This window comes from Peromyscus maniculatus, chromosome 1 (genome assembly GCF_049852395.1).
Source record: "Peromyscus maniculatus bairdii isolate BWxNUB_F1_BW_parent chromosome 1, HU_Pman_BW_mat_3.1, whole genome shotgun sequence".
Lineage (NCBI taxonomy): Eukaryota > Metazoa > Chordata > Mammalia > Rodentia > Cricetidae > Peromyscus > Peromyscus maniculatus.
The window spans coordinates 212,199,175-212,221,828 of record NC_134852.1 but is presented as its reverse complement, the minus strand read 5'-3'; the positions used below and the strand labels follow the sequence as shown (position 1 = coordinate 212,221,828).

General features: G+C 41.2%; 1 protein-coding gene across 12 annotated transcripts in view; it reads right to left on the bottom strand.

Moving 5' to 3' along the window:
* Positions 1-1,845: 1,845 nt before the first annotated feature.
* LOC102908767 (pancreatic triacylglycerol lipase-like) overlaps positions 1,846-22,654 on the bottom strand; it is a 29,748-nt gene continuing 8,939 nt past the window's right edge. For all 12 annotated transcript variants that reach the window (XM_042266255.2, XM_076563398.1, XM_076563400.1 and 9 more), the window contains 11 exons: positions 22,239-22,393; positions 19,220-19,342; positions 17,948-18,082; positions 13,035-13,146; positions 11,334-11,453; positions 11,099-11,218; positions 10,231-10,349; positions 7,308-7,437; positions 6,163-6,271; positions 5,428-5,592; positions 1,846-1,968 (listed from right to left, as the gene is read on the bottom strand). In XM_042266255.2, coding sequence (XP_042122189.1) covers positions 1,905-1,968; positions 5,428-5,592; positions 6,163-6,271; positions 7,308-7,437; positions 10,231-10,349; positions 11,099-11,218; positions 11,334-11,453; positions 13,035-13,146; positions 17,948-18,082; positions 19,220-19,342; positions 22,239-22,393 — 1,352 coding nt within the window. In that variant the 3' untranslated portion in view covers positions 1,846-1,904. The remainder of the gene's footprint in view (positions 1,969-5,427; positions 5,593-6,162; positions 6,272-7,307; positions 7,438-10,230; positions 10,350-11,098; positions 11,219-11,333; positions 11,454-13,034; positions 13,147-17,947; positions 18,083-19,219; positions 19,343-22,238; positions 22,394-22,654) is intronic.

The window sequence follows — 22,654 nt, the reverse complement described above, 5'->3', positions numbered from 1 at the left end:
CTGTACCATCATTCCATAGGCCTATGCACACCCCCTCTCTATTCCCTGAATAAACTCTTATAGTGGGTTTCGTTGTGCCTTGTGGCTTCTCTCATGGTAAACAGTGCTGCTTAATAAATAACATTGGTACCATGTGTGGTAATATTTTACTTGTGCTGAAATGTGGTGCTATTTTATTTGTATGTTAATAAACAGAGTTTGCCTGGAGATCAGAGGTCATAGCCAGTCATAAACAGAAGTCAGGCAGTGGTAGCACATGCCTTTAATCCGATCACATGGCAGGCAGAGTCTTTGTGTATTCAAGGACACAGCCAAGCATGGTGATACTCACTTTTAATCCTAGTGCCAATCATAGAGACCTGGAGGTCTGTATAGACAGGCAGTGATGAGGAAGTGAGGTGGTGGGGCTTAGAGCCAATGAGAAGGCAGAACAGCAAGGCAATAAAGGTGCAGGTTAGACAGGAAGAAGCTGGTTCTCTCAGAGGAAGCTTGGCGGCATAGTAAGGTTATCTGGTGGCTATCAATATTTCTCTGATCTCTATGGCTCTTACCCCTATATTTGACTCTGTGTTTCTTTTTTAATAAGACTGTTTAGAAATTCGTCTACAGCCATGAGCTCCAGAGCCAGCTTGCATCCACTTGGACAGATCAGATCACTTCAGTTAAGTATAATTCAAACTTTCCTGGTCCCAGGACCCCCTACCTCATCCTGGGACCCCTTGAAGACCCCCCAAGGTAAAATTTTTTTCTAAACTTCTTCTGCTGCTTTCCTAGCACCTTGTCAGATCCAGTCACAGAGCCTGAAACAGTGGAAGACAATGGACGATTCCCAGAGCAGTGGAAGACAATCTACTACCTTAGGTCGTCTGGCTACCTCAAAAGCCCCCTCCCCCCTAAAGTTAACCAACACCCACTGAGTCAGCTGGAAACAGTTTTGGGAGACACAGTGCCCCCATTCCTGTTCATCTGCCATTTTTTTTTTAATAAGAACAAAGAATCTAGAATGTTAGAATTCCTAGCCACTTCTCCCAGCTACATGACCATGTGTGTGCTGTCCAGTAGCCAGGCAAGATGCTTCGTCATCCCAGGGCCTTACATCCTACATAATCAGTGTGGCTGGAGTTTTCTCTCTGGGTCCCGTCAAGCCCTGGCAGTCCAACAGTCCATTTATAAAATAAACACACAGACGCTTATATTGCTTACAAATTGTATGGCCGTAGCAAGCTTCTTGTTAATTATTCTTATATCTTAAATTAACCCATTTCTATTCATCTGTAAGTTGCCACATGGCTTGTGGCTTACCGGTACCTTACATCTTGCTTGTCATGGAGGTGGCTGGCAGGTCTCTCCCTCTGCCTTCCTGTTCCCTCAATTCTCTCCTCTCTGTTAGTCCCGCCTATACTTCCTGTCTGGCTACTGGCCAATCAGTGTTTTACTTATACAGAGCGATATCCACAGCAATCAGTGCATTTTGTGATCACATAATTTGCATGCATTGTGATTGTGTAATCTATGCACATGCGTGGCATAGCTACATAAGCCCATATGCACACCTATAAAAGTGGGTTCCACCTATTCCTTCCCTCTTCTTCCTACATGATCATTTCGTAGGCCTAAGCACCCCCTTCTGTTCCCTTCCATTAATAAACTCTTACAGTGGGTTTCATTGTGCCTCATGGCTTTTGTCGCATGATAAACAGTGCCGCTTAATAAATTACAACTACCACATGATATGTAAAAAATGTAACCATAACCTGTAGTCACACCAGCTGAAGATTTGGGATATTAACTACCACATTAAAGTGTCCTCCTGCATAAGGAACTGAGAACAAAAGACATAACGGATTGCTTCACTGCCAGATTTTATTAGCAGCTACACATAGTGGCCCCTTGTCAACAGGCTCTTAACATGATGTCAAGGTGAGCAGGACGTCCTCCCTCACAGTGCTGGAACTGCAGAAGTTGAACCTGGGGAGAGAAAACACCAAAAGGTCACTTCTTCCTGGCACATAGCTGGAGCCATAGCATCAGGCATGGAGACTACTACCGCTCTCCTTGAGTCTGAGTGAAGTGCACACTCTTAATTGAGGCTGGCCACTGACTTTTGAAGTATTGAATTCTCCCATCCAAGTTTGTTTTACAGTTGTACAAATAGAAAAAAAGAGACGCTACCCTAGGGTGCCCTAAAGATCAGGAAGAGCTCTTTTGTCTGGTCTGTCAAATAGTTACTGCCAACCAAGGCAACCGAGCAAGAGCAGAGGACAGCATGCAACGGCAGCCCTGCACAGAGCCCACAAGGTTCTATGGCAGCTCGCCATTCTTATTTTAATTCAACATTGAACTGCAGTAACTGGATTTCCCTGTAGGCAATACTTGTGACACTTCGGATTTAATTTACTTAATAAAATATATATTAGTACATGTAAAGTGCATGGCCTTTAAAAAGTGTTCAGAAAACCCCTGTTTTTTTTTTCTCTTCATTTTGCTTCCCATGGTCTGACAACTTTGCAAATGTCAGGGTAAAGGTTAAGAACTAATATTAATGAAGGCTACGTGAGTAAATATAGATATACTGAAGTGTTGTAGTTCAGTCATATTTAATGAGTTTGCTGCAGTTAAACTTCGTTCGAATTTTGGCATTGAACTTGTATGTAGTTATTTGTAAAATGGGGATAACTGTGGGAATTGCCTCAAAGGCAGACGTATTTTTTTTTTTTTAACAATAGCTCTATTGAGCATTGGTTGACCCAGAATAAATTCTGAACATTTAAATGAAGATGTTTCTCCAGTGAATCTGTGTTACAGAAGCAGAAATGAGGATTATTTAGGGGGAGAAAAGAGACCATGTGCAGGGGGCAGGGATGATGGTTTAGAAATAAAAACAATACAATTTGTGTGCTGGGATGAAGTGGTGGCAATGTGAGCTTTCCTTGTACTACTCAGTTTTTTAATTATTTTTTAATCTCTGGAATTTCCATTTAATACTTTCAACTGAGGAAGTTCTGTTGGACCTGAGATAGTGAGGCTGCATGGCAGGTTGATGTATGCTTGGCTTTTTAGGAAGTCAGCAACCTGACCTCCAAAGTGGTGGTATCATTTTCATTCAGTGTTTGCTATTACTCTATAATCTTTGCTTTTCTTTCCCCGTTTCCATGTCATATTTTGAAAATTCTTTTGTCCCCTTCCTCCCCAATTTGTTGAATTATTGATAGCTTTAGAATTAAAAGCACACATATTTTTTTAACTTATCATAGTAAATCTCCAAATGATATTATAGCCGTTCACCTACAGGATGATGATCCTCCAAGACTGTATTTCCATCTCTCTTTTCCTCCCCTACGTGGCATTGTTAGAATACACTTCACCTATATTACTGTTTTTCAATAGTCAATTGCTTTAAAGGAGTTTAAAGAATGCCTAACATATCATGCATTTTCAAAATAATTTCTTTTTTTAATTTGGTTTTCAAGGTTCCTTTCTGTAGATTCATTTCCTACTAGAATAATGTGATTGAAGGTTCTCTATCATTTCCTGTAGTAGTGGCTTGCTGGTGAAGAACTGTCTAAGTGTTGGTAGTTTGGAAAGCATTTCCTTCTCATTGTTGAAATGTATTTGTGTGGGTACAAAGCCTAAGTTAAGTGGTATGTGTCCTACTCAGCATTAACTATCCATTTAGCACAGCCTAGAATTACCTGAGAATAAAAAGGAGTCTCATTTGAGAAACTCTTTATCACGTTGGTCTGTGGACATGTCTATAGAAGAGACTGTCTTGACTGTCTTAATAGAAATCTGAAGGCCTAGCTCTTGTGGGCTACACCATTCCTTGGGAAATTGTCTTGGGTTTATGTTCCTGCTTGAATTCCTTCCCAGACTGCCCTCAGTGGTGGGCTGTAAGTGGAAGTGTGAGGCAAATAAATTGGTTCTTTCCATAAACTGCTTTAGGTTCCAAGTCTTTCTTCACAGCAACAGGAAAGAAATCAGAATGGAGGTTGCTTCTCCTCAGAACAGTGAAGAGGCTTCTCCTGGGAGGAGCTGGCTGTGGCCTTTGTCTCAGCTTTTCTGTGTGCTGTCTTCCCCTCTGGCTGCTTTCGTGAGCTTCCCCGTCATAACTGGTTGTGAATGATTTAGTTTGGATGAGTGTTAGCTGTGTTGGTTTATAGTTTTTCAATACTTTGCACAATTTTGGAGACATTACTTTTACAAATAGATTTTTCTGTTCCTCTTGTCTATCTGGTCTTCAAAAACAGCTACATCATCTGTCTTGGATTTTCTAGTAGGTCATGATACTGCTTGCAGTTTAGAAATGGTTTTCTTTATATCTCATTTTGTGAAGTTCCCATTTTGTCTTTATGAATTTCTTATTCAGTTTCTAAACTATTCATTGTATTTTAATGTGAGACACTGTATTTTTAATCTGTAGAATTTTAAACTTGGCTCTTTTTGCACATCTGCTTTCTTCTAATTTTGTTGAATAAATGAAATGGATGTGAGATAACTCCTGAATGTTCTTATATGTTGTCTAACATCAGCATCAGCTCTGACTGGACATCAATTTATTGGTCTCTTCATCTTAAATTATATCACCTGGTCTCTTTGTAGAGTTGTCAATTCTTGAGTTACATTTCCACATGTGACTGTTAAGATGTCCCCTGATGGATAATTTTATGTCTCTATAAATCTAAGTTTGTTCTGAGATACAATTTGGTTGCTTGGAAAGAATTTGGTCATGTCAAATCCTGCTCAGTCTAGGTAACTCATTCCACACCATGAAACAGGACTTTTGCAAGTGTTCTCTCCAATGTCAGCAGAATGACAGGCCTTTGCACTCTGCCTGGTGGGAACAGGCCATGGTCCCACTGCTGGAGAGAACAGGGCACTGCTTCCTCTAACCCTTCCACGTGGCTTGTTCCCTGGGCATGACTGGCTTGCTCACACAGATGAGGAAGCTCTCTAGACCTTTTTCTAAACTTTCTAGACCGTCCTTCCTCTACACACCTCTATCAGGCTGTGCTTTGACATCTAGTTGCCTTGTACCTTCTGACCCTTAGCAAGCCTGAGGCATATTTCTGTTCCTTGATAAATTAATGAGTTCCCAACAACCTATGTGGGAGTTTGGTAAACCCATGAAGTTTAAGGGACAACACACACACACACACACACACACACACACACACACACACACACACACACATTAGTCACACACATAGTCTAAGCCTGTATGGTAAAGGAAACATTCTTCCTCCTCCTCTAAGAATCTGTCAAAGTGACATTCCTAATATTTGACACCATCTCATAAAAACACACGAGGTCTTAGGAGGTAGACCTGGCTAGGGCATGTGACTCTGTAGGAGATGTAGCCTCAAAGAAAATGCTAGAGAGAAGAGAATGATGGATGCTCCTTAGCCCTGCTCCTCCCCTGTTTCTTACACTCTGCCATCACTTCTTTCCACTGTGATCCTCGATGCTCCTGCTTTGGGTAGAGTTGGGTTGATCACGTTGTTATACCAAATAAATTTAACCTTCTGTACATCCCCGACATCCACATCAGAGTCAATCTCACTGGTAAGAGTCTTTCCAGGCTGGAGATAGCCCCTGGGGAGTGAAGATGGTAACAACAATAATATGCAGCACACAGAAATACATGCATAAAAAACACATGTGACACATTTGTGCACAAACACACATGTGACACATGCATGTATGAGTTTCTAAAAGCTTACAATGCTTCTTGGGTTAAGTGCATTGATAGGCATTTGTCTTTCCACTGTATTAAATACATTCCCACATGTATGTTAAGTGGTGGCTTTTGCTGTCTACGATTTTAATTACTTCAAGGACAACTCTAACTTCAATAAAACTGGAATCAAGATTTTACACAATATCTCTCAGGATATCATGCATTCACGCCATTACTGTGCCAGCTTTTTGCAAGGGAAGGAATTATTTACTGATTACAATTCATGTGTCAGGCATCAGAATATGCACAAGAGGTTATCAAGATAAAAAAAAACAGGAGTAGAATTCTAAAATGTGTTGAGAAGTAAATATGAAAAATATTCCCTCCATGAAATATGTGATGATACCTCTATGCAGTTAGGAAGAGTCAAACTCTTATGCAGTATATTATCACAGTGAAGAAGATTAGAATAATATTCTACTCACTTGAAAATTTCATACTGCTTAGAGTTCCTTCCATTTCCAAACAGGGAGACCAGTACATGTCCTGTGACTTTCTCTCCAGACAGGGTGACAGTCACCTGGTACCTCCAGCCTTCAACAGCAAAATTGTCACAGGATATCAGTTGGAGAGTGAAACAAGATTAATTCAGATCCCACTGTATTAGAATTTTGGAAAATTTATACACAGTGTTAACAAGTCTACTAATGGCATAGTCTCATGCCTCTCCTATTTAGGGGTTAATCCTGATGAGTGGGAGTTGTGTAGAAACTTTCAAAATTCATACAGTTTGATTTTCAAGTCAAAGGACTAAGACATATATTTTGCTTTCAATTTAGTAATGTGGCAATTCAGTGTTCTAAGAACTCCACCTTAAAAGGTCATCAGAAAATAGTAGAATGGGTCATTTTGCTTTATTTTTATTGATTACCAAGTTTTAGAGTCCTGCCATGTTTGTATTTTTTCAAATTCTGTAATTCCACTTTGCATTAGCCTTGGAAATAAACCAAGTTAGACAATCAAAAGAAGGTTGCCTTGGTACCAGTCAGTTGTGAACTGTTGGTCCGTGCCTTTAACACTAGCCTGGGCCAAAGTGGAGGGAGAATAAATTTTGTCTTCAGTTTTTCTAGGACTGTTAACCCCATTCATACCCATCCAAGTAGTTTTCCTCCTCCATCATCCAGAGAAGAACCAGCCTGTCCTTATATGTCACCATTCCACACCCCATCCCCTGCCCAGCTCCCATGGGTCTACTGTCCAAAATATGTCTCTTCTCTGTCAATTCCAACTGTCCCAGCCATCTTAGAGATCACTTTCTTTTGTTACAAAATCTCAAAATTCTGTTCAACAAAACTTATGACTGAATACAAGAGGGTGGAGCAGAGGAAGTCTGCTGAATCCTGCTTCACGATAAAATGTGTAGAAGTTTGTTTTCATTTCATGAGTATCCCAGGTGGCTTGCTCTGCCCTGCTACTCAGACCACATCATTGCTTTGTGTGGCACTGGGCATCTTACACAGTGTGGAGCCGTGTTTAAAGCTTCCACACAGAAATCAATTTCATACATTATCAATGAACATGAGAAAATATCTTGTACTTGGAATATAAGGTAAATAAAATATAAACTTACGAGCAAAATTACTGGCATCACCAGTGTTTAGGTAAAATATCTGGCCCACTCTACTTGTTTTCCCAGAATATCTGTCAGCGTAATGACCCATCTGTGGGCACCCTCCACTCGGGCATGGAAAGCACTTGTCCTAGGGAAAGCAAACAATGAATGAGGATGTTCTTTCCTTAATAGTGAACCATCTTGTTACAATGGAAGCATTCTGACTTGCACGTATTCATCTTCCCTTTTGTTCCTCTAGCTCAGCCTCTTTACCCTAAGACATCCATTTGTCTAAAGAATTGTTAGAATTCATTCATTCATTCATTCATTCGTTTGTACAAAAGATACAACCTACAGCCTTGGTTGTGGAACTCAAGATTTAGAGCATGGTAAGCAGGAGCTATAGCCTCAAAGAGTAGAATTTATTTTGAAAAAGCTGCATAAGCAAGAGTAGGAGGTGACAATCAGTGACTGATAGGAACACTGGACTCCCCTCGGAGGGTGGAAGGCTCAACTTAGTCCTTTCTCAGTTCCCATGGCTTTCACAACTTAGAGCTCCCCCTGACATGTAGAGAAAAGTCATAGAGTTAACCGTTAAAGCTTAACCAGGTGTCTGGTGACCGAAGAAGACAGAAGACAATGTCCTCCCCTCCCAGGACAAGAGTTTGTGGTAAAAGAGATTGAGACGGGAGAACAGTCTGTGGAGACATAAGCAGCCCTGTCCCGTCCTCCACCCCACCCCCACCCCCCACCCCCGCCACAGAAGGCATCTCCACAGGAAAGGCTCATGGGGAGTTGAATCGAGACAAGGTGATGGGGCTGACAGGCCTAGGGGAGACTGAACCACTGTGAAGTGGCTGAATGCACTTGGAAGAAAGGTAACAGAAGTGGCCCCATGTGTGGCCCGGTCTTCACCACGTGTTCTGTGAGCCATGCTTGGAACCTGCTGGCACACTGAAAGAAAGTTATTTACTGAGAAGCGCATCCTGATTAGACCCAGGGTTTGGCCAAAGTAGGTCCGTGTAAGACCAGTGAGATAGAGAAGCCCATTTATCTTCTCATCATAAACAACCTTGTGACTCATTCAAGTTCCAGGAGGACCCTGAAATCATGCTCCAATGGACCCACTCTGATGTCTCCTGGAGTAGATGTTCTTCAAATCATTATTTGAATATGCAGCAAATATCCCCTCTTCTTTCCCTCCACCCCCCCCTTTCCCCTTTCTATCATCTAAGCCTCTATGGATGGCCCCTGAGGGAATTTATGAAGCCAGAAGAGTAGGCAGGCGCTAGACTTCATCTCAAACTGCTGAGAGTGTAACATCAGGAAGACAGACAGGGATATGGCTCAGAGCCCAAAGTCACCAAGAGACCATGTACCAAAGGACTACTGTATACTATCAGCCATTGTCTATATAGAACACACACAAGTCACCACTAGGATGATGTGACCCTGTGGTGATATTTTCTTTGTGCACCCCAATAAAGCTTACGTGAGGATCAGAGGAAAAAGCCAGTCACTATATTAAACATAGAAGTCAGGCAATGGTAGCACACGCCTTTAATCATAGCAATTGGGAGGCAGAGATCCATCTGGATCTCTGTGAGTTCAAGGCCACACTGGGAACAGAGCCAGGCATGGTAACACATGCCTTTAATCCCAGCACTAAACATAAAGGTCTCGAGGTCTGACAGGAAGTGATGTAGATGGGCAGAGAGAGGAAGTAAGAGGGCAGGCTTGGAAAGGCATATAGGTGTGGGAAGTAGGTCTCTCTGGAGGCTGAGGAGTTGGTGAGGTGAGGTTGGCTGTGACTTGTCCTATTCCTCTGATCTCTCAGTTTTCACCCCAATATCTGGCTCTGTTTTTTTTTATTAATAAGACTATTTAGCAATTCATCTTATACGACCCTGTACCACCCCCTTAGATGCTAAAGAAGTAGGTTCAAGGCAGAGACATTCATGAGACCAAGACACTATTTTATAAAAGTGCTCAGTGCCCTCCGAAGGGGCCTTTGCGCCATTGAATCTGCCCCCGCACTAACCAGGTGACACCTGAAGCTTTCACTTTTTTTCTGTTCTCTCTTCTCCATTCTTGGGTATCAGAAGCATATTTCTAGTCACTGTATAGTCTTACTGTACTTGTGAATTAGAATAGGTTCCATTTTTTTCATAATAACCAACACTTATTAAATAATGATTATTGCCACTTTTGCTTTAGGGGAATTAAAATAAATAATCTCATTAGCATTTATTCACAAATATGTTTAGATTGCCATTATTATTTGCATATACAGATGAAGGAATGTCTTTAAAAAGGAGTGACTAATTTTTTCTAGAGCTTTTCAGTTAAAATAGTGAGAGCTGAATTTTAATCTCTTCTTCAACCATCAGAGCATACTTCTTGGTAATTTTGACTGCCTTGATGTATTCACTTGAAACTTTCTTTATTAAATTGCACAGGTTAGAGATATTTATTTGAAAAGAATAGTGTGGGAAGAAAAGTCAATCTTAAAAGAAACATCCAGGCAAACCAGGCATAGCATATTCTAGAACATATAAGAGTCTAACCTCGGTGTCAAGATAAGAAGCAAAAAAAGACTCAAAGTCATATCAGCTATTGTGAGAATTCCCAGAATCTCCACACAGCCACAACTTCACAATTTAAAAGGTCAGGAGTCAAAGATAATTTTCCATGCTCATCATGTCCTATCAACACAGCTCAGATGTCTGCAGGTTCTTCCCTTCATTTAGGATTACTTCTAAGACAAATGCTTATACCTGCCACATACACAAGACATTGCATCTTCAAACTGAATTCTCTGAAGCCCTTGAATACTTCGTATTAAGGAGTATCCCCCGTCATAATATGAAAGAACAAACATTCACTGAATGATGTCATGTATAGTGAACCACACAGGTCTCATTGAAATGCAGCTACTTACTGAAGTGAAGTCACTGTATGAGGCACAAGGGAACCCAGCGAAGCCTGTTGGGTTGACAATGCTGTCTGTGTAATACTTGTAGCTTCTTAAATGATTACAGGCCACAAAGTCACGAGTCCCTGTAAAGTCAGACATGATATCAATGATAGATTTTATTTTTCTAAAACTACCACTGTGATGAGGATATAGGGTATAGGATAGACTTCTCTAATGGGTGTGAACTCCTGACAATCATAGCATAAAACCATTTATGAAGTGTATTCATGAAACGATATGTGATCTGAAGTTCAGCACTGCTTAAGATTAAAACAATGAATGTTGTTAAGTGAAATGGAAAAGTAACTAGAGAAGAGAAAGATTGGTCTGTATAGACATAAATGCAGTTTAGTAATATGTTCCCTGAATTAGGTTCTTTAAAAAATGTTTGCATTTTTTATTTATTACCTTTTAAAGTGTGTGTGTGTGTGTGTGTGTGTGTGTGTGTGTGTGTGTGTGTGTGTGTGTGTGTAGATGCATGGAGGTCAGAAGTTATGGATACCCCTGGACCTGGAGTTACAGGTGGTTGTGAGTGTCAGTGGCATGGGTGCTGGGAACTGAACTCAGGTCCTCTGCAAGAGCAATATGTGTCCTTAACTGTTAAGCCACTCCAGTCCCCTGAGTTAGGTTCTTGAAATGTCCACTGATAAACTATATTTCTCAAGGTCCCTGATGCCCCTTTGTCCCTATGGAAGTCTATATATAAGGGATGTAGTTAGAGACCTCTGTTGTATAAAATTAGAAGCTGTGTGGCATCAGCAAGTTTAACAACATGAAGTAGAGCTGTCTATTCCCTGGTAAAAAAAAATCTTGGTCTCCATGATAATGTTACCTTCCCAGATTCCATCCATGTCAACAATCTGAGAGAGAGCATTCTTCTGGCATCCAGGCATTTCTTTTCCTCCATTTGGGAAGAAATCTAAGTGACCCACAGTTTGGCTCATTCCTAATCCTGAAGAAGTTTTTAAAAGCAAGGAAAGGTTTATGTTACTTATTGATGTCTTAAGACATTCTTACTAATGCAAAGTGTGTACCCCACATCTGGGTTGGCAGGTTTTAGAACTCACCCATGTTGGGGATCATAGGGGCAGAATCTGTGTGAATTACATCCACAAACTGGGCATCACTGAGGTCCAATCGGACAACTTCAGGTGTATTCTGAAAGTAAGGTTCAGCTGGATCCAGCCCTAGAGCAAATAAGCTGTGTTGTAAATTATGTTGGTGTTTAGGTGCATCCAGCTTTCTTCATTAGTTCCAGACCTGAGTACAAACACTGGCTGCAATCCCCAATTACCCATGGGAGAAAGAGACCACATCCTCCTCACCCACCACTTTCTGAAGAGGAAGCTGTTTCTAGGTTGTTTTCTATTTGTTTGGAAGTGAATTTGCTTCTATTTAAGGATGTCTAGTCCCTGAGAGAATGCTGGTCACTGGCAGCAGAGAAGAGGTTGACCACAAGAGACAGTGGACTATAATGCTGTCCAGGCTCAGTGTTCCCAACAGACTGTAAACTCACAAAAGAGTAAGACCCCAGAATGTCATAGCTCCTCACTGAGCAATAGGAAAGAATATTCTGGAAGAACGTCTTTTTTCATCAAATTAATTGATAGAATATTGAAATAACCCCCATCAATCTAATGTAACTAACTTTTTCAAGTGTATAAAAAGGAGAGGGGCCAAGGAGATGGTTTAATGGATAAAATTCTTGCCATATAAGCATGAGTTAGGATCCCCAATATCCACATAAAAACTAGGAGCAGCACCCCACCTCTGTAACCCCAGCACAGGGGCCATGAAGGCAAGAGGATCCTCAGAGCTCACTGGCCATTCAGTATAGCCAACTGGTGATCACCTGCCTCCAAAAATATGGTAGCATATGCCTTTAATCCCAGCACTCTGGCGACAGAGGCAGGCAGATCTCTGGGTGTTCACCGTCAATCTGGTCTATTTAGCAATTTCCAAGCAGGGATGCATGATGAAACCTTGTCTTATGGGGTAGGGGAGAGAAGACACCAAATGTATCTTGTCTTTTAACAGACATGAATGATTCTCTCTCTCTCTCTCTCTCTCTCTCTCTCTCTCTCTCTCTCTCTCTCACACACACACACACACACACACACACACACACACACACTCACACTCACACTACACATACATACAAGCTTTAAAAAGAGAAAGAATTGTCGGGTCAACACATAGAGTAGGAAGGCAGAGGAGGAAGTTGGTTGTTCCATGTAGTGTCCATGCCTCAGATCTAGGACAATGTCTTCCTCATGTGGTTACCTGAATAGACAGAATGTGCAGAAAGGCCCTTTGAGGACAGTTAGCAGCAGCCAGAAGAGACAGGGTGGTTCCCTTCTCCGCAGCCCTGACTTTGCAGCTGACAAGGCTCAGGGTCATCACGCATCCATATTGAAACAGAATCCAGTAACTATATCTATTTTAGAGATGGATTAGACCCCATTGCTAGTGACATCTATTCTACGTGGGAACCTCACCTTTTGTGACAATCTGAGCATGGAGGAAATAAAGGAACAATGCCTCCCATTGTCCTTGAGTCTCCCTTTAGATGCAGTAACGATACATTTTAAAGAGAATACTGTAACCCAAGAGTCAAGGTCAATTACCAAGTCCTCAGGTCTGGTCAGGCCACCTAAGTGTGACAAGCTAGGAAGGACTCTGCTCCAGATTTCCCTCCCGACCTTCCTTTTGGGTCTCACAGAGACCACATGTGGGCTAATTTTGTAGCTTTTATTGTTGTGACCAACCTGTGATTCGTCCAATGGCCCCATTCAACCTCTTTCCAGCCTCGCCAGCAACATGGGAACCCAGACTGTGACCGATGAGGTGAACATTGGAGGGTGAGTATCCAAAGTCAGACTGTGGGGGAGGGAAGCAATCAGACGGTCATCAAAACGCCTGCCACTCTGTGTCTCTCCTCTCTGTGCCTGACTGTCTCTCCTCCGTGTGTGCCTGTATCTCCACCATGTCTGTCTGTCTCTCCTCTGTGTGTGTCTCTCTGTGTCTCTCTCCCTCTCCTCTGTGTCTATCCCTCTCTGTGTCTCTCCCTCTCCTCTGTGTCTATCCCTCTCTGTGTCTCTCCCTCTCTCTGTGTCTCCCCCTCTTTGTGTCTCTCCCTCTCCTCTGTGTCTCTCCCTCTCCATGTCTCTCCCTCTCTGTGTCTCTCCCTCTCCTCTGTGTCTCTCCCTCTCCATGTCTCTCCCTCTCTGTGTCTCTCCCTCTCCTCTGTGTCTCTCCCCTCGGTATATGTCTCTCTCTCTTCTGCCTCTGAATTAAAGGGCACACACCCACACCTGGAAAGCCATGTCTCTTTGGCAGTCATACTTTTGAACTGAGTACATTTTTCTACAGACATTTGCTGTGTGATGCCAATTCTTCTCTGAAGACTTTGGAAATTCATGGGGAAAAAACTGACAAGTTCTTTTAAAAATTGGCTTATGGAGAAATCTTAATATCATATTGTATTTTTTAAGAATTTCCAAAATTCCAAAGAGGCTGTGGATGGACTCTAGGAACTTACACTTCCACACTAAGCAGGAAACCAAATGACTTATATGGGCTGGGACTCATGAACTATGACTTTCTTTTGAAAACATTACTGATGCTTTTTATGTTTTGATTTTTCTAATTGAAAAATTTTAATGTTATTTATATCATATAGCAATTTTAGTAAAATATACTATGTGAACAACAATTAAAACATTAATTTTTTTTTTGCTCACTGATCCTTCCATGGTTCAGAAACTATTTTGTGGAAATTCTTATTTCTATGGTAATATAGTTATTTGTGTAAGTTCATTAAGAATCCGTTATCTTTGTTACAGGGTACATTTTGTAACAACAGTTATATGACAAAAGCCTTAACCAGAATACTTATTTCCTGACGTGGTCAGACAACCTGAAAGGACTGAGGTTGGTTTATGGATTCTACCAGAATACCCAGTACTTCCTGTAAAAGCTGGCTAGGCATCTTCAATACACATTTCCATGATGGTATTTCTAGCCTCATAGTGAGTCAAAGGCCATGTCCTGGACATCTCAGGACTTTAAAGTTATGGTGGAGACCTTGAGAAGAGAAGACTTTATTAGGCACACTTTAGCACTGAATACTTCACTTGGCTTCCTAGTCTTAAAAGGCTTTTAATGTCTAATATAAGATTTCTTATAAAAAATTCCTACAAGGGCCTGAAGTGGTGGCTCAGTGGTTGCTAACACTGGCTGCCCTTCCAGATACCCAGGACAAACACAACGACCCATAACCATCTGTACCTCCTGCCCCATGGGGTCCAACACCCACTTCTGGCCTGTGGTGAGACCTCATGTGCAAGTGATGCATGGACAGAATGCAGGCAAAATACACAGCCACACGTACAAAGTTCCAGTAAGCAGAGTTTAAGGAGTCGTTCATTGTTCCCTGTGCACTTGTCAAATAATCAAGCCAAGCACAATGAGACTAATTTTGTTTTGACAACAAATGAGTCTCACTACAATTCTTTGGTAGATAGGGAAGGCTGCCAAGAAAAGGAAATTATATCCTACATGAAAGGCCTGTAACAGATAGATATTACATTCTAGCCCAGTTTTGGGTGATGTTTTGGTTTGTTTTTAGATTTTATTATTCAGCCCTAAACTAGATTAAATTCTGAATTCTCTAATAGGAATTTCTCCTAATATCTGATTGTAAGCTACAAACTAACAGTTCCAATTTTCTCCTGCTTTTCTGACTTGGGATCATGGAAATTAACAAAGGATGTTTTTCTTGAAGCCTGGAAATGGAAGCTGGGTGGTATATAAGCTAGAAATCAAATCTATCCAGTTTCTACTACCCACCCTTGCTTTAATTGGAGATATTTTGAACTAATACCTAAAAAAATTTTATCATCTGGCTACCCTTCACATTCAGAAACTAATTTAAATGCTTCTCTTATTATTAGCTTTTATTTTTATTTTGTTTCCATGGAAATGCCATTTATTTGCAATCTTTGTGTTGGCACCACACAGAGACCCGATAATAATGGGAGTCTGCCTGTAGCCTCACTTCCCAAGAGAAGCTGGGTTATATTGCTGAATGGACCTGACTGGCCTTAGGGCCAAGAGATCAGTTACATGTAGGAGGGGACATTCAAATTCCTTCTTTTCTCTTTGTGCCAATCTATGCCCCCCCCCACTTCTTTGCCAATCTCATTTCATAACCTTGAACTCAACTCTCCAAAGAGCTGCCAAGTTGGCCTTTAGTAGCAAAATATTCTGGAAATAAAGCTTCAAATTGAGGACTCAAAACTGAGCTCTGCTGCCACAGAACCTCTTTGACATAAACATCTGACTGAGGTCCTGGTTCATGGGGATGGTGTAGATGTTCCTGTGAGAAAGATGTCTTCTTTGTACTAATGTGAGATGACGCTCATCAGCAGGGACCGGATTCGTGCTGCAGTGGGGAAGTGTGGAGGCTGAGATCACTCCACTCCTGTCAGTGTTCCTCCTCTCCACACTGGTCCTCCCGGAATTTTCCACCCCTGTCTGAGAGACTTTTGTTCTGACACTTCTTTTTTTTTAATTTTTATTTTTTGGTGTTTTTTTCTTTTTTTTAATTAAGACAATTTTTCTATTCATTTTACACACCAAAGATCCCACTCTTCACAAAAATTTTCACTTTGTTTAAAAATCATGAAAGTTTTTTGTTATTTTGTCATCTATTTCAATCTTTTCTCTTGTGACTCCAAGTACATGCAAAAACTAATAAAAAGGACAGATGTTTCTCCCATTAATCTATCTTACTTTAATTTCATTCCTAGACTCAGCCTAAGAAGCCAAAAAGGAACTGAGATGGGTAGATTCAGTCTAGAAAAGCTGCCCTACAGAAGAGTCTCTCCAGCAGATTTTCAGCTATTGCAGAATTCAAGACAGGTCCATACAGAGAGCCTTTCTAAACTGGAATTTTAGACATTCTGCCCTGTCAAAGAATTTTAGTTTTAGTTTTCAGACAATCACAATAAAAAATTGAAATGTAATTAGACTACTATTAGTAAAAATTCTGTCCTTTGCTCTATCATGGTAAAAGAGAACCAGGGAATGAGAGGTATTACTCAGAGGAGATGAAGGAAAAATTGAACTAGAAATGCAACTGTCAAATCAAATTCAAGTTTAACATTTTCTGTTTCAAGTTATCCAGTCAGGTTAGCTTCAAATCTTTGTGCTTCTTTAAAAAATATAGCTAGCTTAATCTTGAAAACAACATTATCATTTCTAATAACCAACAAAACTAGAACAAATAGAATATGTTCAAATTCACTAGAAACAACCTCCACACTGTTTCTGCAAACTCTCTTAAATAAAAACAAACAAACAAACAACTTTCTAAGAAGTAGGTTTATAGGTGAACCCAAATCTAGATTGCTTTGCATCATTGTCTCAACTAGGTAGAAGACAAGGGTGTCTTCATCAATTGTCATACTTGCTTTAGGGTAGTGGTCTGAGCAAGAACTATTTTTGACATGGTCCCACATCACAGAAAATAAAAGCAAAAATGACAAGTGGGTTATATCAATTTTAAAAGTCTCTCCATGAAGAGACCCACAGAATAAGAGAAAATATTTGCGAACTGTAAAATCAATAATAAGATAATATCCAATGCAGAAAAGGTGCTCAAATAATTCAATAGCAAAAAGGGAATGATCTGATTTCATGAATGGGAAATATGCCAAAATAGACATTTCTAAAAAGATATACAGACAGCCAAAAGGCATGTGAAAGAGTGTTCAACATCATCAGTCATCAGCAAAAGGCAAATCAAAACCATGGTGAGCTACCTCCTAATTCTAGTAAGAATATCTAGTGGGAGAAAGACCAAAGATAGTACATGCTGTCAAGAGTGTGGAGAAACAAAACCCTGCAGTGTACTGAGGGAGACTGACTGCATGGTCACTGTGGAAAGTACCACAGAGAGTTCTCAAAAAGTTAAACAGAATTATCATATGACTCAACAACGCTACTGCTGAGTGTGGTAAAAGACACCTGCACTCCTAATGTTCATGCAGCATTATTCATAACAGCCAAAAAACAGAAGCGTCCTAAGGGTCCATCCATTGAAATAAACAAATAAACAAAACATGGCATGTATACACAATGGAATAGGACTTGGTCATGACAGAGGTGACACTGTCATTTGCAAGAACATGGATAGACCCATGTCAAGTCAGGCATAGAAAGAAACGTACAAGATGATCTCACCAACACGTGGACCAAAAGGAAGTCGATCTTGTAGAAACTGAGGGGTGGAATTGTGATTATGAGAGGCTAGGAAGCATAAAAGTGGAGAGAAATGGGAAATTGTTGATCAATGAGCTCTAAGTAACAAGCAGGTAAGAACCTCTGGGGTAGTATTGCACAGTGAGGTGAGCGTAGACTACAACATGTAAATAAACCTCAAAACCTAGAAATGATAACAGATGACTTCACCTTAGACACATGTATTTATCCTGATTTGAACACAACAAAGCATACATTGCAAGAAAACACTGCACAGTACGCATTAAATATGTTCAATTTTTATGTGTCGGCTAAAATATGTTGAAATGTGAAGTGCTCATATCTATAATTTTCTTTGGTAGGAGAGTTGAGAAAGCAATGGGTGTGGGTTTTTAAGTAATCAGGAAGCACTTACCTGAAAGGCCTTAACCAAATATGCAATTTCTGCACCTACGATTTGCACGTTCTGTGTAGCCTGAGTGTATCCAGTTCGAGAGCCGCCTTTCCAGTCCACACAGATGCAGTTTGCACTTTCCACCTGGAAGATGTTCTGATAGGAAAGGCAACAAACAAGAATGTAAATAATCCAGGACCTGGATTTGTCACTAACACATTTAAAGACTGGGTAAATTCACTCCTTGACCTGAACAGTATCATGCACATACTTTTTAAATCCAAAAGTTATGACCAGAACACATAGTTGGTAATGGACATAGAATTCTTCCTCAAGTCTAACGCTGACTCCAGACTGAGGCATGGCCCCGTGGGAACTGCATTCTTGATATTTCACCTGCAGCAGATGCAGAGATGTTTTTTATTTTAAAAATGTAAATGGCACAGCAAGCTATCTAATTAGTGCATCCCCATGTCTTAGAACTCCACTATGTCTTCCTAGAAAGCTCTCAAGGACACTGCCTGTTTCTCTCATTGCTGTGTCCTCAGTGTCTACAAGTCATGGGGCACAGTGGGTGCCCAATAAAACCCAAAAGGATCTCTTGTATGTGCAGACACAGCAAAGCTATTGGAGCAAGCTTTTCCGTACTGGGAGTCTAATCTGGTTTTGGATCAGCATATTGTATTGTACATCACTGGAGTTATTTCACAGGAAAGCACCATCTGCCATATGTCTACTGGAACCTATGAATAACTGAATCAGCAACAATATTTCTTCATTGCTAAGGAAACTTATCCAATTGATTTTCTCCTTTCAGTGTCCATTATTACTAGGAACAGAGCCAAAGACAAATGAAAGAAAGCAGAATCATATCCACAAAAACAGCAGACATGAAAGCCTTCAAAGTATTCCTAGACATGGCTAGCAGAGGATCTCAGGGCACCTAGTGAAAATTAAAAGAAAAAGTTTGTGTGAATGGAGTCCCTTAGCTCTTCACACAGAAATTCAAGGACAGAGAACAAATGGCTTTGTGATCAACTGGGAACCATGTATGTGGCAGCTTCTCCTGTTAAAGCCAAAAATGTCCCTGTATGCATTATCAAATGGTCACTGCCTGGGCCAACCTCATTGTCCTGATTGTCCACCCTTGGCACCACCTCCTCCCTCTCCAGTGACAGTCCAGGCTCAGCAGGCCTCAGAGGCACCCCTGTGTTGTGGTAACCAGCACTCTTCTTAGATGCAGGTCCATTCCGCTTCTGCGACTGCCTCCTTCGAGAGAGTACCCGCCCTCACCTTGCAGATGTTGGACAGCCAACTGTCTTCCCCCTTGTCTGTGAATCCGTGAATGACGAAGTGGGTTTTTCTGCTCGTTTTGAAATTGGAGTTCCTGATACTTGAAGCATCTGCAGTGATCACCTGTTTGCCAAAGTATTTCAGGTCAAGTTCTTCTAGTAGGTTATAGATAGGCAGGAACTATTGGGATTTGAGAGCCTTGGAAATAAGAATTCTCATGTTATAGCTAAACTACTGAACCACCTAAAAGTTGACACTAAAACTGTGCAGCTTTGAGATTATGTAACCACTGTAATATTGGTGGTGAGGCTTTTTGCTGCACATAATGAGTGTGTGTGTGTGTGTGTGTGTGTGTGTGTGTGTGTGTGTGTGTGTGTAGTATTTATATTCACACACATATATGTCATAAATATATATACTTGGGATATATGTACTATATATGTATTATATATAATAATGGGAAACATGAAACAATATGGAAAGATACTAGAGGTAGTAGAACATTTACAAATGTTTATAACTTTTAAGTTAAATAGATAGACTTTTCCTTGGAAGTCTGTGAAGATGCAGATTTCACTATCTGACTAAGCATCCCCAGAAGCCTTGAATATGTATTTTCTACTATGGTGTAAATATCCCTTTCAAAACATGTGATGTTCCTTGGTTATTGTGATGATAGCTGGGCCTTTAGGAGGTAACTGTATAGCTCTTATAAGTGAATTGGTGGGATCATTGTAGGTTTGTTTAATTATTGTGGGAATGAGCTCCTGATAAAAGGATACATCAGCTCCCCCCACCTCTCTCTATCTCTTTCTATCCCTTTCTTCCTCCCTCCCCTTTCCTTCCCTCCCTCCCTCCCCTTTCCTTCCCTCCCTCCCTCTCCCTTCTATTTTGTGATGCAATGGGAAGACTTTCACCAGATCACACCTTGAATTTTGGACTCCCTAAACTCCAGGCTTTCATCCAAATGAATGTATATGTTTTATAATTTGCCAAATTAATGATACTATTATACCACTCTGCTTCCCCCTCCAAAAATGACTAAGACAGAAAATTGATCCCAGGAGTGGGGTGATCATAATAAACACCTAAAAACGTGGGTGCTGCTCTAGTACAGGGTACAGAGTAATTGGTACAGAGAAGCAAACTCAAAATCACCCCATTTTATCATGAATGGAACATGGAGCAGTATTAGTGAGCACTCTCCAGGATAGTATTGGTAAGCACTCTGAAAGAGGGTAATGACTGTGGTGAAAATGTGACATTTTTAGAGATTGCTAAAGTGGTTATGATCAGTGTGCTGATAGAAGTGTGGACAAAAAAGTCATTTTCATGAGATATCAAATAGAAATGGAGAGAGAACAGTGCATTGTAAATGGGAGAAAAGGCCATCTTCATTTTATAGTTACAAAGAACTTAGCTGAATTGTGTTCATGTTTTAGGAATTTATAAAAAACAGAACTTAAAAGCGATAGACTATTTGACAGATGAAATATCAAGGAAGCAAAGTATTCAGGTTTCTACATGGATACTTTCACTGCATAAGCGTACGGAAGAAGAGTTAATTTCAAGGTATAAGTTATAACAAGAAGAGAAGCAAAACAGAGAGACTGGGAAAATATGCAGCCCAGGCATTTGAAGGAGTGAATGGGAGGCTTTAGGAGAGCAGAGCAGGCGTGTGCTCGGTGACGGCTTTTCCAAAGGATGATTACACTTTGGGGGCCTCGTTAGGGTGATAGGAGAAAGAGCAGGACATTCCCAAGATCTCGGAGGACAAGAGTTCTGCAAGGGGTAGACTTGGCCCGTTACCCACGGCCTTGCTGAAATAAGCCGTGTTAAGTCTCAGAGGTCACAAGAGTAGCTCACTTGTGGTTCAAGTGTGACTCAGGCCACCCCTCTAGAAGAAACACTCAGTAAATCTTGTTTATGTACATGATGTACATGTAATGTTCTCCTCAGGCTTGCAGAATGCAAGGCCTGAGAGGCATTAACTTTCATCTGGATGTGAGAGACATTTGTGGATAGCCTGGGGACAAAGACAGATTGTGATATGAGGTAGAAGCGCACAGAGAACCCCCACCAGGGCAGTGCCTGATGGAGTCCCTGAGCACTCAGAACTGGCAGCGTGTTAACACCAGCCCAGAAGATCTGTAGGTATGAGGCTCAAGCCTATGAGAGGTGCTGTGTGGACTGAGCCCTCAAAGCAGTGAGTATGGTTTGGAGGCCCAGCCCTTACCCTAGAATGTTCTGGAGGTTGTTTGTAAAGCAAAAAGTTATTTTTGAGTTTAATGCTATTCCTGTTTGGTTTGGAGGTGCATAATCTCTCTTTGCTAGGATGTTTCTCCCATTTGGAACAGAAATGTCTGTCCTATGCCTGTGCCATAAATGTATTTTGGAAGTAGACATCTTGTTTTACTCTCACAGGCTCAAGACTGAAGGACTTGTCAGAGGATGAATCATGCCTTGGGTCTTATCTACATCTGGTGTTGATGGGGCTTTGAGCTTTGGGGCTGGAGAAAATGCAGAGATGTGTTAGGGTCTACTTCAGAGAAAGAGGTATGTCGTGTGTGGAAGGATGTGTGTGTGTGGAAGTTAGGATGGAATTATTGACATGGTTTTAATGTCACCTCTAAAAAAAGCTAAAACTTTAGCTATCACTGACATGATGTTAAGAATGAGGGCTGTTAGCGGGTGGCCGGGTCACGAGGACTCTGCCTCCGCGAGGAGGTTATTGCTCCACTAGGAGAGTGGGGTGGTAACTGCAAGCGTGGGTTCCTCAGGAGACAGTGCTGTCTGCTCTCCTCATTTCCTACACACTTTCCCACCACGTGACGCTCTTCACTATATTGTGATGCAATGTGAAAGCACTCAGCCAGGGGCTTTGAGGGTCTACACCTTTGATCCCAGAGTCCTCTTCTTCTACATCTGTGAGCCAGGCAAACATTAAATTCTAAATCATTCACTGTAGGATTCTCTTACGGAAGCATAAAACACGTCTAAATAAAATCTGTTCTCTTACTTGGTAACTGTTGGGGTTCTCATTAGTGTACAGGAGGAAGCGGGTGTTGACAAGAGTTGGAGACCAGGGCAACACTTTGAGAGGTCTTTCCAAAGTTCCTCCATATGGATAATCATCACTAAAGCAGCCGAGTCTATTGTAGCAGACTTCTCGTCCTAAAATCACCCAGTATGTCAAGGTGTTAGTTTAGTCAGAATGTTAATGATCTCTCAGGCAAAATATGAATTAAATTTCATCCTGTGGCAGACCCAAACACCCTTCTACTCACATTCGAAAAACAGCCTAACAGGACAGCGCCTCTGCTGCAGACAGCCTGCTGGTCCTCACTTCTGCCTCAGAGACCATGGTGTTCCCCTGTGTCTCTGCCTAGCCCCAGTGAGCGACTCATTTCAGCTTCTCCACTCAATTGTCTGACC